General features: G+C 40.6%; 1 protein-coding gene across 1 annotated transcript; it reads left to right on the forward strand.

The window, feature by feature from the left end:
- Positions 1-992: 992 nt before the first annotated feature.
- Positions 993-13,436, forward strand: LOC308096371 (guanylate-binding protein 1-like; the record flags this gene model as incomplete). The annotated part of the gene is made up of 9 exons (XM_080443795.1): positions 993-1,176; positions 3,167-3,294; positions 5,082-5,191; positions 8,301-8,482; positions 8,603-8,842; positions 9,545-9,822; positions 10,582-10,794; positions 11,974-12,183; positions 13,158-13,436. 9 exons carry the CDS (start codon positions 993-995, stop codon positions 13,434-13,436), a joined length of 1,824 nt encoding a protein of 607 aa, XP_080299921.1.
- Between the last annotated feature and the right edge of the window lie 295 nt (positions 13,437-13,731).

A 13,731-nucleotide genomic window follows, 5' to 3' on the forward strand; every position in this document is an offset into this window, starting at 1 on the left:
AAGTTGTGTTACGTCATCACGCAGCACTTTTTCGTTTACAGGAAGTAATTAAGATTGGCTTTTTAGGGACTTTTGATATAATAATACACAAAAATCGTTTTTCCCCCATTATTTTGGCATCTATTGTTAGGTATGCCCATATGATGACCACGGATATGCTCTAAAAGTGTGAAAAACATATTTTTCATTTCACTACACCTTTAAATATGCACACTTTGCAGCTAGTACAGATAGCTCTTGTATCCCCTCATTATGTTTGAGCTCCTGATTATTTTCTTTCCCCAAATTCGACTTGTAAACAAGTCGGTGAATGAAATCACATGTTGCTGGTGGCCGGGATAGAATACTAGAACGCTCGTCCCAAAACACGCTCCCCCGGGTATATCCGGCGGCCTCGGTCGGCGGAAAAAAACGGGGGCGAGTGTGTTTTGGGACTGCATTTCTCGTCAATGAGTATTGCGGAAATAATATGAATAATATTATGGGGATATGATATAATCCTATAGCCTACGCTAATATATTGGAAATGACAAAATAAATATAATAGCAGATGCCATTATTGTCTGTAACTCCTCTCACTAGCCCCCAAAAAAAGTGTATTATTATTTTTTTGTTCATATCTTTGATTCACGGGACATTGTTCCGTTTATGTGGGACGCGGGACAGATGGTCCAATTTCGGGACTGTCCCGCGAGATGTGGGACGCGTGGTCACCCTAGCCCAGAGCTATGCGGGTGAATACACATAGTCAACCTAAAATCTAACACATATTTGATTAGCAGCAGCTGTGTTGCTTAAATCACTGTGTATAAGGTCAGCCTTATGCAGCGGGCCATCTTTTTTTTGATGTTGCTCTGCTGTAGTTTTTAAACTGAACCAGAAAACAAACTACTATAAAAAAGTAGTATTTCATACCCCTCTAAGCATTATGTAGCAGTGTATTATCCTTATGTCTCTCTGTTTGTTGTAGTATCTCCACTATAGTGACCATCATGGTGTCAATGAAGGAACCAGTATGTCTGATAAAGAGTGACAGTGATGGCAAACTGTGTATCGACCCCAGTGCCCTGGAGATCCTAGAGCAGATTGACCAACATGTGGTCGTGGTGGCAGTAGTGGGCCTGTACCGTACCGGGAAGTCCTACCTCATGAACAAGCTGGCCGGGAGGAGCAAAGGTGAGCATGTTCACTATATAGACAAATGTACACTAATGATGTGTGTACACAAAATGTAACCTTACAGCTCAGGTGATTACTAATGCTTGCTTTGGAGTATTCATTTTAGTTTATAGTTAGTGTGGTTAGTTACTGTATTTGTACTCATGTAGTCGGGCGTATATGTCTATTGAGAAAGAGCTATTGCACCATATAACAAGAAAAAAGGAACGTGGATATAGGACTATTATACACTATGCAACTATAATTAACGTATAGTTTTCATTAAACAAATGATCACAACAGGTATTACAGATACTGTACAAATGATTAATTCTCAAAGAAGCACAATAGGTCAGACAGTGTTACAGGCAGATAAATGTGAACATGACGTCCACGGTCGTGCACAGATTATTGAGTCATTTCAAAGTATGCAATTGCAACAGCAAACAAAGTCAAATTTAACAAGTAAAATAATGTTCAAACATGTGCAACCAAAAACCCACGTCCTCCTCCATCGATTGTGCTATATCTATTACAGCATGAGACAACAGGGCTTGCTCTTGACAATTTCTATAGTAGTAGTTGTTAGTAGTAGTAGTAGTAGTAGTAGTAACAACAGCAGTAGTAGTAGTAGTAGTAGTAGGTATTAGCTTGCTTGCTTTTAGTCTATTTGTGTTGCATTTCTTGATGTGGTTGCCTATGCTTGTCACATACTCCTCAATTAAGTCACTTACATTTGTATCAAGGCAATAAAATGTATATTTTATTTTGATTGTGGCAATACAAATTTACAGTTTTAGTACAGAGAATAGAACTGATGAGCTGCAGTTTATAATTATTGCTATTTATGATAATGATAATGATTTTATTTGTATAGCGCTTTTCTAAACAATGTTCCAAAGTGCTTTACAGACATGTCAAAACAAGTAATAAAAACAACCAAGCAATAGTAACAACATGAAACAACAACAATATACAGCAATAGAAATTAAAAGTGACAGTTAAAAGCAAATAGACTTAAGAAAAACATTTAGCATACAAGTGTGTTTTCAGGATAGATTTAAAAGAAAGCACCGATTGTGCCAGCCTCAGCTTCTCGGGGAGGGCATTCCAGAGCCCAGGGGCCCGGATTGAAAAAGCCTGCTCACCCCGGGTAACAAGGTTTGCTGTAGGAGCGACCAACAGAGCCTTGCCTGAGGATCTTAAGTTACGCTCCGGCTTGTAGGGCTCAAACATATCACAAATATACTTGGGAGCCTGTCCATGCAGGGCTTTAAAAGTGATGAGTAAAATCTTAAAATCGCTTCTTGCCAATGGAGAGCCGCCAATATAGGGGTGATATGGTCACGCCTCCTAGTATTAGTTAAAAGCCTAGCGGCAGAGTTTTGAACTAATTGTAGAGGGGATAAAACTTTTTTGCTCAGGCCGGAGTATAAGGAATTGCAGTAGTCTAATCTTGAAGAAATGAAGGCATGAATGACTATTGCAAGGTCCGCAACTGACAAAAAAGATTTGATTTTGGCTATATTCCTTAATTAAAAGTAACATGATTGGACAGTTTTTGTTACCTGTAGGTTGAAGGAGAGGTTGGAGTCAAACATCACGCCTAGGTTACGGGCAGCAAGGGTTACATTGGACATAGGACAGTGTGCCAAGTTCGGAGTGGAAAGGGTGGGTGGTGTTTTGGGGGCCCAAAATTAGTTTTCCCGATTTTGCTTCATTTAGCTGGAGAAAATTTTGGGACATCCAGAGTTTGATATCAGACAGACATGACAGTAGATGGGATTACCAGTGACACCGGGTTTGAGGGGGATGTAAAGCTGGGTGTTATCCGCATAGCAGTGAAAATGTATACCGTGTGTGCGAATAATATCGCCAATAGGAAGCATATTGTGTTAACTTCATGATTTTATTTGCCCTTTACAGACTCTGAATCTATATAGACAGTGTGGTTGAATTATAATTGTATGTACTTTTGTTTGTTATTGTCCCATACTCCATCCTCAAGGATTCCCCCTGGGATCCACCATCCAGTCCAAGACCAAGGGCATCTGGATGTGGTGTGTGCCTCACCCCAAAAAGGCTGACCATACTCTGGTGTTGCTGGATACAGAGGGACTGGGAGACGTTGAGAAGGTAAGATGGGAGCGTGTCTATGTTCCCCGGGTTCTATGTTCCCTGCTTATCTAACCCTAAAGTAAAACCTAAACCTAACCCTAACCTTAGTGGGGAACATAGAACCCGGGGAACATAGGGATGACCCCGGTAAGATGTTCTTTTGTTTCATGTTCAAACCACATTACATTGAGTAATTATAAAAATAATTAAAGGATTATTACCCTACAAGGCATAGTACTTCTACTTTTACCAAAGTCGTTTTTTACACAAATAACTGTACTTCTACTTAAGTAAAGAATGTGAGTACTTTTCTAACAGTATCTCTAACAGTGGAGCTCAAAATGGAAAGACAAAGAATGTGTCATTGCATCCATTGTGTGTGGATGTTTGTAAAGTGGTGTAGTGTTTCACTTGTGCTAACTCGAATGCTATTGAAAGAACAGTTTATCCTGTAATTCTGTAATTCAATTCATTCAGCCAAATCAAATCTCATCGTGTTTAAAATAACTCCACATATTCTGAGGCTATCCCTGTCCGGCATGTCCGCCTCTCTCTCACCTAGCTCACCTCACGCCACACTGCACACTAAAACACTGTAACCAATGGACTGACGGCCGTCACATCTCTGTCTGTCTGTCGGCACCTCTGCGCTGTAACCAAGTGGACCATTTTGCCATTGATGTTATCCAAGGATGATCGGTGACTTGTTACAAAGGCACTTCCATATAGTCTACTAGTGGTCTGTTTGTCGGGATGACGTCACAAACATGACCTATATGGCTATACGGTAATTCTGCCTCAGAGCTGTGCTGTTAATTTAGAACAGAATGTAAAAGACAGCACGCAGTTTCACAAGTTTTGTAATAAGTTATAAAACCAGGAAAAGTACATTCAAAGTGAAACAAACCTGGATATAACGGACTTAAGGAGGATTGTATCAACAACATCAACATAATAAGCATTACACTTTGACAACATTTTAGACGCTCAGCTCATCTGGTGCACATAATTATACTAATTATATAGGGTGTAACGGATTCCATTGTTATATATATATATATATATATATATATATATATATATATATATATATATATATTTTATATTGTATATATATGATAATATATAACGATTAGGGAGTGTTGCCTGCTCAGTATAACATATGTGTAATTGATGGATTGAGGGGTATGGTGTGATGTGGTAGTGTTGGCGTTGGTATATAGCGGTGTGTATATTAGAATGGGTGTATATGGGTATATGCACGCATTCGGGTGTATATATGTGTATAAGAATGAAGACAGTGTATATATTGTATATTTTTGAGTGTTTGATTACTACGAACAACGTAACATCTTGAATGTAATTACGAAATATTTGGAGTGTTCATTCAATATGAAATGATGTAACTAAGTTAAATCAACGTGTAGGAAGGATAGGCATAAATAAGCTTTGAGCTTCAGCCTATGCCTTTTCGATCAAACAACCTGAAATATTGGATTGTAGTGTGGATGTGGATCGAAATAAACTAAACTGAACTAAACTGGTGAGATATTATTATTACATGCTTTCTGTCTCTAACCAAATGAAGCGTTTGACCGCATTTGATGAGAAAACATGGTGATAATTTTTTTCCAGAAAAACATTTTGAAATCTTAAAGAGATAAGTGTATATGTGACATATTTAGAGAAAATCAAGAAAGAGGAGCCCCTTGGCATTTTGAAACATAAAAGGGTTATAAACTATGCACTATATTTAACAACAGTGACTTAACTAACAAATGCAATGGTTTCACTTCTGGTTTCAGGGCGATACAAAGAATGACAACTGGATCTTTGCCCTGGCAGTTCTGCTCAGCAGCACTCTGGTGTACAACAGCATGGGAACCATCGATAACAGAGCCTTGGAGAACCTTCAGTATCCTTCAAGTCATTCCCTCATTATTCCCTCCTTTACCCAAATTATTATGTGATTATTGAGTCCATTAGTAGGCCCATGTTGTTTTGGGAAATCTGTTACAAAGGCTTAAAACATGTCTCCCAATCCCCACAAAAGAGCAGAGACAAATAATAACCTTTAGAAAAAATAATTAACCATGCTTGTGTTTAGAAGATTAGTAGCACCACAACTAATAAGATGCTTTCTAGCCTCAGAGAGTGTTTCAGGGACACCGTTTTCCCTCTAAAGGCCCTGACACGCCAATCTGACCTGGGAGTCAAAATCAAGAGAAGGCACGCCTGGATAAGCTGAGGCTTGAACCGGGGAATGGCTGATTCACACATAGATGTCCTGAGCTACTGCATCTTGTGTGAAAGAAGCCCATGTAATTAACAAATTAGTATTGGAAACAACTGGGCAGAATTTAGTAATTTCCCTCACTGTTGCTTAGCATGTAATGGCATATTGGCCTTCAAGAATGGCCTTCAAATCCAGTCCTATGATCAGAGCAACAGGCAAGACAAAAATAGCAAGACTCACCACCTCCGGTTTACTTCCTGTATCTGCGTGAAGTAGGCAGACGCCTTTTTAGGAGACCGGAAGCATGTTGAAGTCTATTAATTCCAATGGAAGGGTGAACTTGAACACAGCTTCTGAACCATTATTTAGCCCCATGGTCACTGAACTAACAGTACGTTTTAACAGCGGGCGACTCTCGGGCGATCGCCGGGCGACATCGTCCAAAAGATAAAGAAAATCCATCTTTCATCGCCCCCCCCCCGCCCACTTCGCCCTATCGCCAGTAGTCGCCGGCTCTCATAGACATATAATGCACTTCCGGAAAATACTATCCTGATCGCCCGCTAAACACATTGGCTGCCAAAGACGCATATCTGCGTTCTATTTAATTTCTCGCCTGGCTGCCAAAGACGCAGATCTGCGTTCTATTTAAAAAAAAAAAAAAGTTTTTTTTTCTTTTTTCTTTTTTTTCTTTTTTTTCTTTTTTTTCTTTTTTTTCTTTTTTTTAGACCCAAAGACCAAGGAGATATGATATATCAAAGATTTAAACTCCTATCCACTTCATTGTTAACTTAAAACTTAAAAAATCTGTATCTCGGCTCCTGAGAATTTTTTTTTTCAATGAAAAATCTCTGGCAGTCTACAGCAAAAAATCTGAAATAATTCTGGCAGGAAATGAGTTAAAACGCACCGTAAATATTGGACCAGATCGTCACAAACCACAATATATTATATTATATTATATTATATTATATATATACAATATACGGTATATTGTATATTATTCCCAAGATGTTCATATTAAAATGGCTTTTTTAAGAGAGACAAATCAGGAGAAAATTTACTTTATTATCAACCTTCTTTTCTTTTCTTTCTTTTCAGATACAGTATAGTTAAGCCACTTCTAAAGACATTCTGATATATACAAATAATCACTTAAAAGCATATGAAAATGACCAAAATATGTAACTAAATACATATTGTCTTAAAAACAATCCTACCTTACAGTATCCACTTGTCCCTTCTGTTCAGAAAATCTATTCTAAATGATAAACTATAATTGATCAAAAACAGCCAACTTCTCATCCTTGTTACTTTTATGTTCTGATATATTGATCTTCAGATCTCTTTTCGTTTTACCTACGTACCAATTCAAAGGAGCTTTATTGGCATGAGAAAACATATGTTTACATTGCCAAAGCAAGTGTCAAAATATAAAAATTGCAAGCAGCAATAATACGGGGCCAGTGAATGCAGAAATAAAAAAGAAAGAAGCAATGATAAGTAATATGCACAATAAGCCATAGAAACATAGAAGACTGAACTTGAGAGAAAGAAGACCATGCAATTAACAAATGAGCATTTTAAACCCTCACTAACCCTAACCTCAGTAAAACTCTGCCTACCCCTAACCTCAAGAAATACTATAAATAAGCCTACGAATGCCAAATCACGAACACCTCAACACATCGTCGGGGACAGGGATCAATCCTGTGACCTCCGGACTCATAGGCTGCCTTTCTTCTCATTGAGCTAGAGATAGCCCTGGTACTTAGCACAGTCTGTCTGGAACATGTCCCACTAACATTTCACTGCTCGTACCTGTATGAGTAAGTGACAAATAAATCCCTCTTGGCCCATAGAGACTGTCTCAAATATTTCAGTAATTATCCTGTGTTCCCATTCAGTAAGGATCCGTTCACTGGTCCATTGAGTGAACTGGATCATTAGTGAATGGTCTTGTCCTTACGTTTTTATTTATTTATTTATTTAGAGTAGCCAATCATTTTTTTTACCCCCCCCTTTCTCCCCAATTCAGTCGTTTGGCCAATTAATGCCTCCCCACACACATTTCTGTGTTGTCACTGCTGTTGTATCCTACTGACTCCCCTGCCAGTGAGGATCCTCCACCAGGAGAAGGTAGAACCTTTGTACTACTCCTCCCGCCCAACAGTCCCCGCTGACAGGTGCCCACCCCTCCCCGCCCGGCTTCCCTCCCCCAAACACGGGCCAATTGTGTTTGCATAGACGCCAGACAAAGCCTGTTGCACCACGGTGGATTCGAACCCACAACCTCCGTGGCGGTGGGCAGGGACTTTACCACTGCGCCACCATAGCGCACCTTCACTGACTTTAGTTAATACGTTTATGCATTTGCTTGCACCTGAACTGACTGAAAGGACCTTTTCAGGAAGTGAGACCTAGTTCATTTTGTTAACCCAAAATAACTAGTACGTTCAAACGAGTTGCTCATGACTTAAACAACACTATCAGCAATTCAGAAAAGCACCATATGACCTGATTATCAGCTGTAGTCTGTGCGTTGTGTGCTGGAGCAACATTTAACACCTTTAACACTAAACATCTCCCAATTCAATCTTTAATAATCACGACGAGTCAGTTTGGTGTGTCAGGGCCAGTATTCACTACTAAAGCTTCATCATATCTCATGTACTTATTTCTGTGTATCCTGGAAGTACATTTTGTAGCATTTAAGTAAATCCCTGCTTATGCAACTGTCCTGTGAAAAGGTTTGAAACTTTGTTATCCTCAACTCCACAACTTATAGCTATGTGACGACACTGACAGAACATATCAGAATGAAGTCTGATACAGATGATGATCAAACATACGTTTGTTTCCTTCCCTCCTTTGTGTGGACTGTGCGAGATTTTGCCCTCGAGTTGGAGCTGGATGGGAAGCCCATAACTGCAGATGAGTACCTGGAAAATGCTCTCAAGCTGAAAGCAGGTTTTCATGACAATTTATTTGGATACAGTCTATGTTTCAGTAATTTCATTTAGCCAGTAATGCTCATGCACATTTACACTAAAAGTCATTGTCTTTTGTATGTGTTTCATTGTTTCAAAGGTGAAGAGAATGAGCAGTACAACCAGCCCCGTAACTGCCTTCGTAAGTTATTTTTGCCTCGTTCGTGCTTTGTGTTTGAGAGACCAGGAAACAAGAAAACACTGCTACGAATGGAGGAAATGACCGACGCTGACCTGGAACCAGAATTTGTCCAACAGGCCAAAGACTTCACTGAACACATCTACACTAAATCTGACCCCAAGACCCTTGATGCCGGCGGTCAAAAGGTCACTGGCATTTGTAAGTGGGATTCTAAAAAGCTACACAATGCAATTTCAATTGGACATCAGTGAATACTGCCTCTGTTCACTTTCAAACAGAATTTTCAACCCGAATGTAAACAAACAATGTCTCTGTGGAAAGACGAGTCTCTCTTCTTTCCACCGGAAAAATAACATTGTAACCGATGTAAGCGATCGTAATAATGCGATGTGAGGGGATGCATTTTTTCCAAATTGTCATGGTGCTTTTTAATTGATCATTTTGTATGTACTGCACTATGCAAGAAACATTTTAACTTTATTTTATTATTATGATGGTAGTAAAGATCCATACCAATGCAGGAATTCTTTACATTATACCTTAAAGCTGCAATCTGTAAAAGATCTCTCCGAGATTCAAACCTGAATATCCCACACAAGCACTAACATTTCTACTGCTGAGCTAAGACAGAAAGCCCACATGGGCAGGGGAGATCTTACGGTTTAAGATTCATGTAATACCACTCAACCAGAGGATCTAAAGAGTATTGTATTAACATAGTCTACCATACAGATGGTTGAATAACATTTCATTATATTCTTTTATTCATTTTATTTTATTCTAACAAAATAAGTCATGGATTGCAGATTTTATATTCTTAATATTTCTCTGCTTAATTTGTAGCCTGAATTTGCAATATCTGACTTTTGCCTGCTAGCATCACCGTTGTTCCTTCCACAGTGCTTGGTAAACTGGCAGACACATACGTGAATGCCATCCGTAGTGGAGATATTCCCTGTCTGGAGAATGCTGTGGTGGCGCTGTCTGAGATTGAGAACGCCAAAGCTGTGAAAAAGGCCCTGGACCACTATGCACAGAAAATGAAATCTGTACACTACCCCACCAACACAGAGGAGGAGCTGTCTGCAGTCCATCAATCCAGTGAGAGAGAGGCAGTGGCCATTTTCATGAAATATTCATTCAGAGATAAAGAGCAGAAATATCAGCAAACGCTTGGGGTATGTTATAAATTATTATTCATTATTTTCACATCTGGTGACACAATCACATTACACATTACTTTTAAAATAGATCTAAACCTTAGTTGCATTCTGTGATCTTGAGTCTCTTGCTTATACTTTTCCTCTTCAGTTGTTTAACTGCTGCTTTCCCTATTTTTATTTAGAAATGTATAATTACTACCAGTTATCTTTACCGCCATTTATCACTATGTGAGCCGCTTCCACATGTACTTAAAATGATACTAATTTACGTTCTAAACTGAATTAAAGGTGGAATCTGTAAGGCTGTTAAACAGCATATTTTTAAATTCCTTGGATCATGATGCAACTCCCCATATAGGCTGCAGCCATTTGTGCCAGACTCGATTTTCCGCCGTTTTGTGTTTTCTTCAAAACACATTTTTTTTTCTACTACTCCTACAAAATGTGTCCAAAACTCACACAAATCTGTACACATTATCTCTGAAGTCATGTGATTGAGATAATTCCAAATCGACTGCCTTCCAAAATGTGCAGGCCCTGGGTAGGCAACCCGGCCTGGTGGAGACCTGCACTCAAAGGAGCACACTTTTCTAGTTTATTTATTATATATTTGAGCTTTAGTCTGACTATTCTGCTAAACTTTTCAGTCATGGTCCTTTTACAAGAGTCATCTACTGGACCATGCAGTAAAAGCACAATAACTAAAGATAGTTGTAGCACCCTGCACATAAACCAGGGAAGATATACATTTGCATTTGACCGCTATGTTTTTAGGCATTACTTCTGGACCAATATAAACAAATCTGTGAGAAAAACTGCCAGGAGTCCAGGAAGGCTTGTGAACGCATCATCAAACGCATCTTTGAAACTCTGGAGGACAACCTGAGAAGCGGTCTCTACACAACCACTGGAGGATACTACCAGTTCTCCGAGGACCTCACCAGGATGACTAATGAATACCAGTGTGAAGATGGAAAAGGAGTGAAGGTAAGATGGACTGATGGATTCTTGCCTACTTTAGATGGATTGTTCTTCAATAATCTGAGTCTGAGCTGAATACAATTTAACCATCAGTATTGGCGTGTTTGTGTGTGTGTGTGTGTGTGTGTGTGTGTGTGTGTGTGTGTGTGTGTGTGTGTGTGTGTGTGTGTGTGTGTGTGTGTGTGTTAAAGGCTGCGGAGGTGCTGATGACATACCTGGATGAGAAGGCAGCTGTTGGCCAGACCATAATGGCAGCTGATAAACGCCTGTCTGCGGCAGAACGGAAAGCAAAAGGTAAAATATACATTAGTTCAGTCAGTCCATCCCAAGATTGATTGATTGATTGATTGAATATGTTATTAGGCAGAAATGTAAAAACAGTACAGTTAAAACACTGTCTAAAAGGTCCGTCCAAAAAAGTCCTTGCGGTCTTGTTTCCATTGAGGTCCTTGGTATTCAATTCATAAGCATATAAAGTAGGGTTACATGTCATTGTTCCGACATGTCATTGTTCCGACATTACTAACCCTATCCCTAACCCTAACCGCACGCGGAAGCCACGTAGTTGGAGTGGCGAGATGTCGAAATGGAAGGCGGTAACCATAAAGTAGCACCAAACAGTTCAATATCATCACAAAAATACAGAAAAGAGAAAAAAACACTATATGTACAGAGTCTAAAAAACAATGGGGGGGGGGGGGGGGTGAGAGTCAAAGGAAGGGGGGGGGTCGTCTGTCTAGGGGAGAAGTGGTACAACCTCCCCCTTTGGCCTCCTGAAAGACCCCCTTAAAAAAAAACATGATCCCAAAGATCAAGTTTTCCGCCTGGCAGCTGTTCGCCATGTCTCGGCCCTTCATCAACTCGGGCCGACAGACAAACACAATACAGTTCAACTTACAAATAAATAGATATTACTTTACGTTTTGTAGCTTTATATATTTTAATGTATTTGCATGCACACAACAAATTGGGTTGTGTCGTTTCCTTAACATGATGTGAGATACACAAAAATGCGTGAGATAGCTTCAATAGTTAGTCTGATGATAGAAATAGATATTCCAAAATAGTCTTCTCGTTGACTTTACATTGCACAGTGAAACAGCTCTCAAAGTCTCCAATTTTGCCCTTAGACAAACACAAAGTAGATTCTGATAATTACAGAGCTATGTTTTTCTTTGTCTTTAGAAGGTTCCCTTTTTCTGTTTTCCTACAGAGGAGGAAGCAAAAAAGGAAGAGGCAGAGAGACAGGCACAGGCCGCAGAGGAGAATCGCCGCGCCTCAGAGCAGCGGGAGGCTGACCTGAAGAAAACCCATGAGGAGCATATGAGACAGCTCCTGGAGAAGATGGAAAACGACGCAAAAGCAGCCCAAGAGCATCATGACAAGATAAAGATTGTAAGTGATATGTATATTGAGTGCAGAATGTGTTTTCAATATAATATGGTGTGATGTGCAGGCTGTACCTCTGCTATTAAGAATGTGTATCCTTCTTCTGCCTAATTCCCATCAGTGGTCGCCACAGTGGATCATCCGTTTCCATTTGCTTCTGTTCTCTGGATCTCCCTCGGTCACTCCAGCCACCTCTGCATGTCCTCTGTCACCTGCATGTCCTCTCTGTCACCTGCATGTCCGCTGTAACCTGCATGTCCTCTGTCACCTGCATGTCCTCTGTCACCTGCATGTCCTCTGTAACCTGCATGTCCTCTCTGTCACCTGCATGTCCTCTCTGTCACCTGCATGTCCTCTGTCACCTGCATGTCATCTCTGTCACCTGCACGTCCTCTGTCACCTGCATGTCCTCTGTCACCTGCATGTCATCTCTGTCACCTGCATGTCCTCTGTCACCTGCATGTCCTCTGTCACCTGCATGTCCTCTCTGTCACCTGCATGTCCTCTGTCACCTGCATGTCCTCTCTGTCACCTGCATGTCCTCTGTCACCTGCATGTCCTCTCTATCACCTGCATGTCCTCTGTCACCTGCATGTCCTCTCTGTCACCTGCACGTCCTCTGTCACCTGCATGTCCTCTGTCACCTGCATGTCCTCTCTGTCACCTGCATGTCCTCTGTCACCTGCATGTCCTCTCTGTCACCTGCATGTCCTCTGTCACCTGCATGTCCTCTCTATCACCTGCACGTCCTCTGTCACCTGCACGCCTTCTGTCACCTGCATGTCCTCTCTGTCACCTGCATATCCTCTCTCAACAGCTGCATGTCCTCTCTCACCGCATCCATAAACCTCCTCTTTGGCCTTCCTCTTCTTCTCCAGCTTGGCATCTCCATCTTCAGCATCCTTCTCCCTATGTACCCCTTATCCTTGTTTAGAAAGTGTATAATAATTTACAATGTGTATAATAATGTGTTATTTCAGGTGCTCGAGAAACAAGCGGAAGACAATCGAAAGGAGCGGGAACAGTGGATTGAACAACAGAAGCTAGATGGAGTAGAGAATAGAGAGATGTATAGAAAACTGCAGGCAGCTTCAGATAAAAGGGATCAGCAAATGGCTGACCAGTTAAACGCTCTCCATTTAAAGGCACTTATGGACGCACAGGAGCTGCAGAAACAGAAAGATGACATGCAGAAACAGAAAAAGGAGTTGGATAGACTGCAGGCGGAAGCTAAAAAGAAGGAATGCAACATTTTGTAGTAAGTGTTTTTAACACTTTTTGTAGTTTGTTTAACCCATTTAGACCTATTACACTTATACGTTGTTATACCTAACCCAACCGGGAACGCCTCTGTGTCATTTCATCCGTGTGTCCGTCGCGCCTTCTATCTGTGATCAGCTAATCTCCGGCTCCGTTGGCTTGATGGCAGCGAAACTGTGCACACAGCCACACACACTCCCTGGATGCCAGAGCAGAACCTCTGCCCCAATGTTTTTCACATGGGCCTTTTATAGCGCCACCAGGAGCCTGTTTTTTGCTAAACACATGTTTTGA

This window comes from Gymnoscopelus braueri, assembly GCF_963280865.1.
Source record: "Gymnoscopelus braueri genome assembly, chromosome: 12".
Taxonomy (NCBI): Eukaryota; Metazoa; Chordata; class Actinopteri; order Myctophiformes; family Myctophidae; genus Gymnoscopelus; species Gymnoscopelus braueri.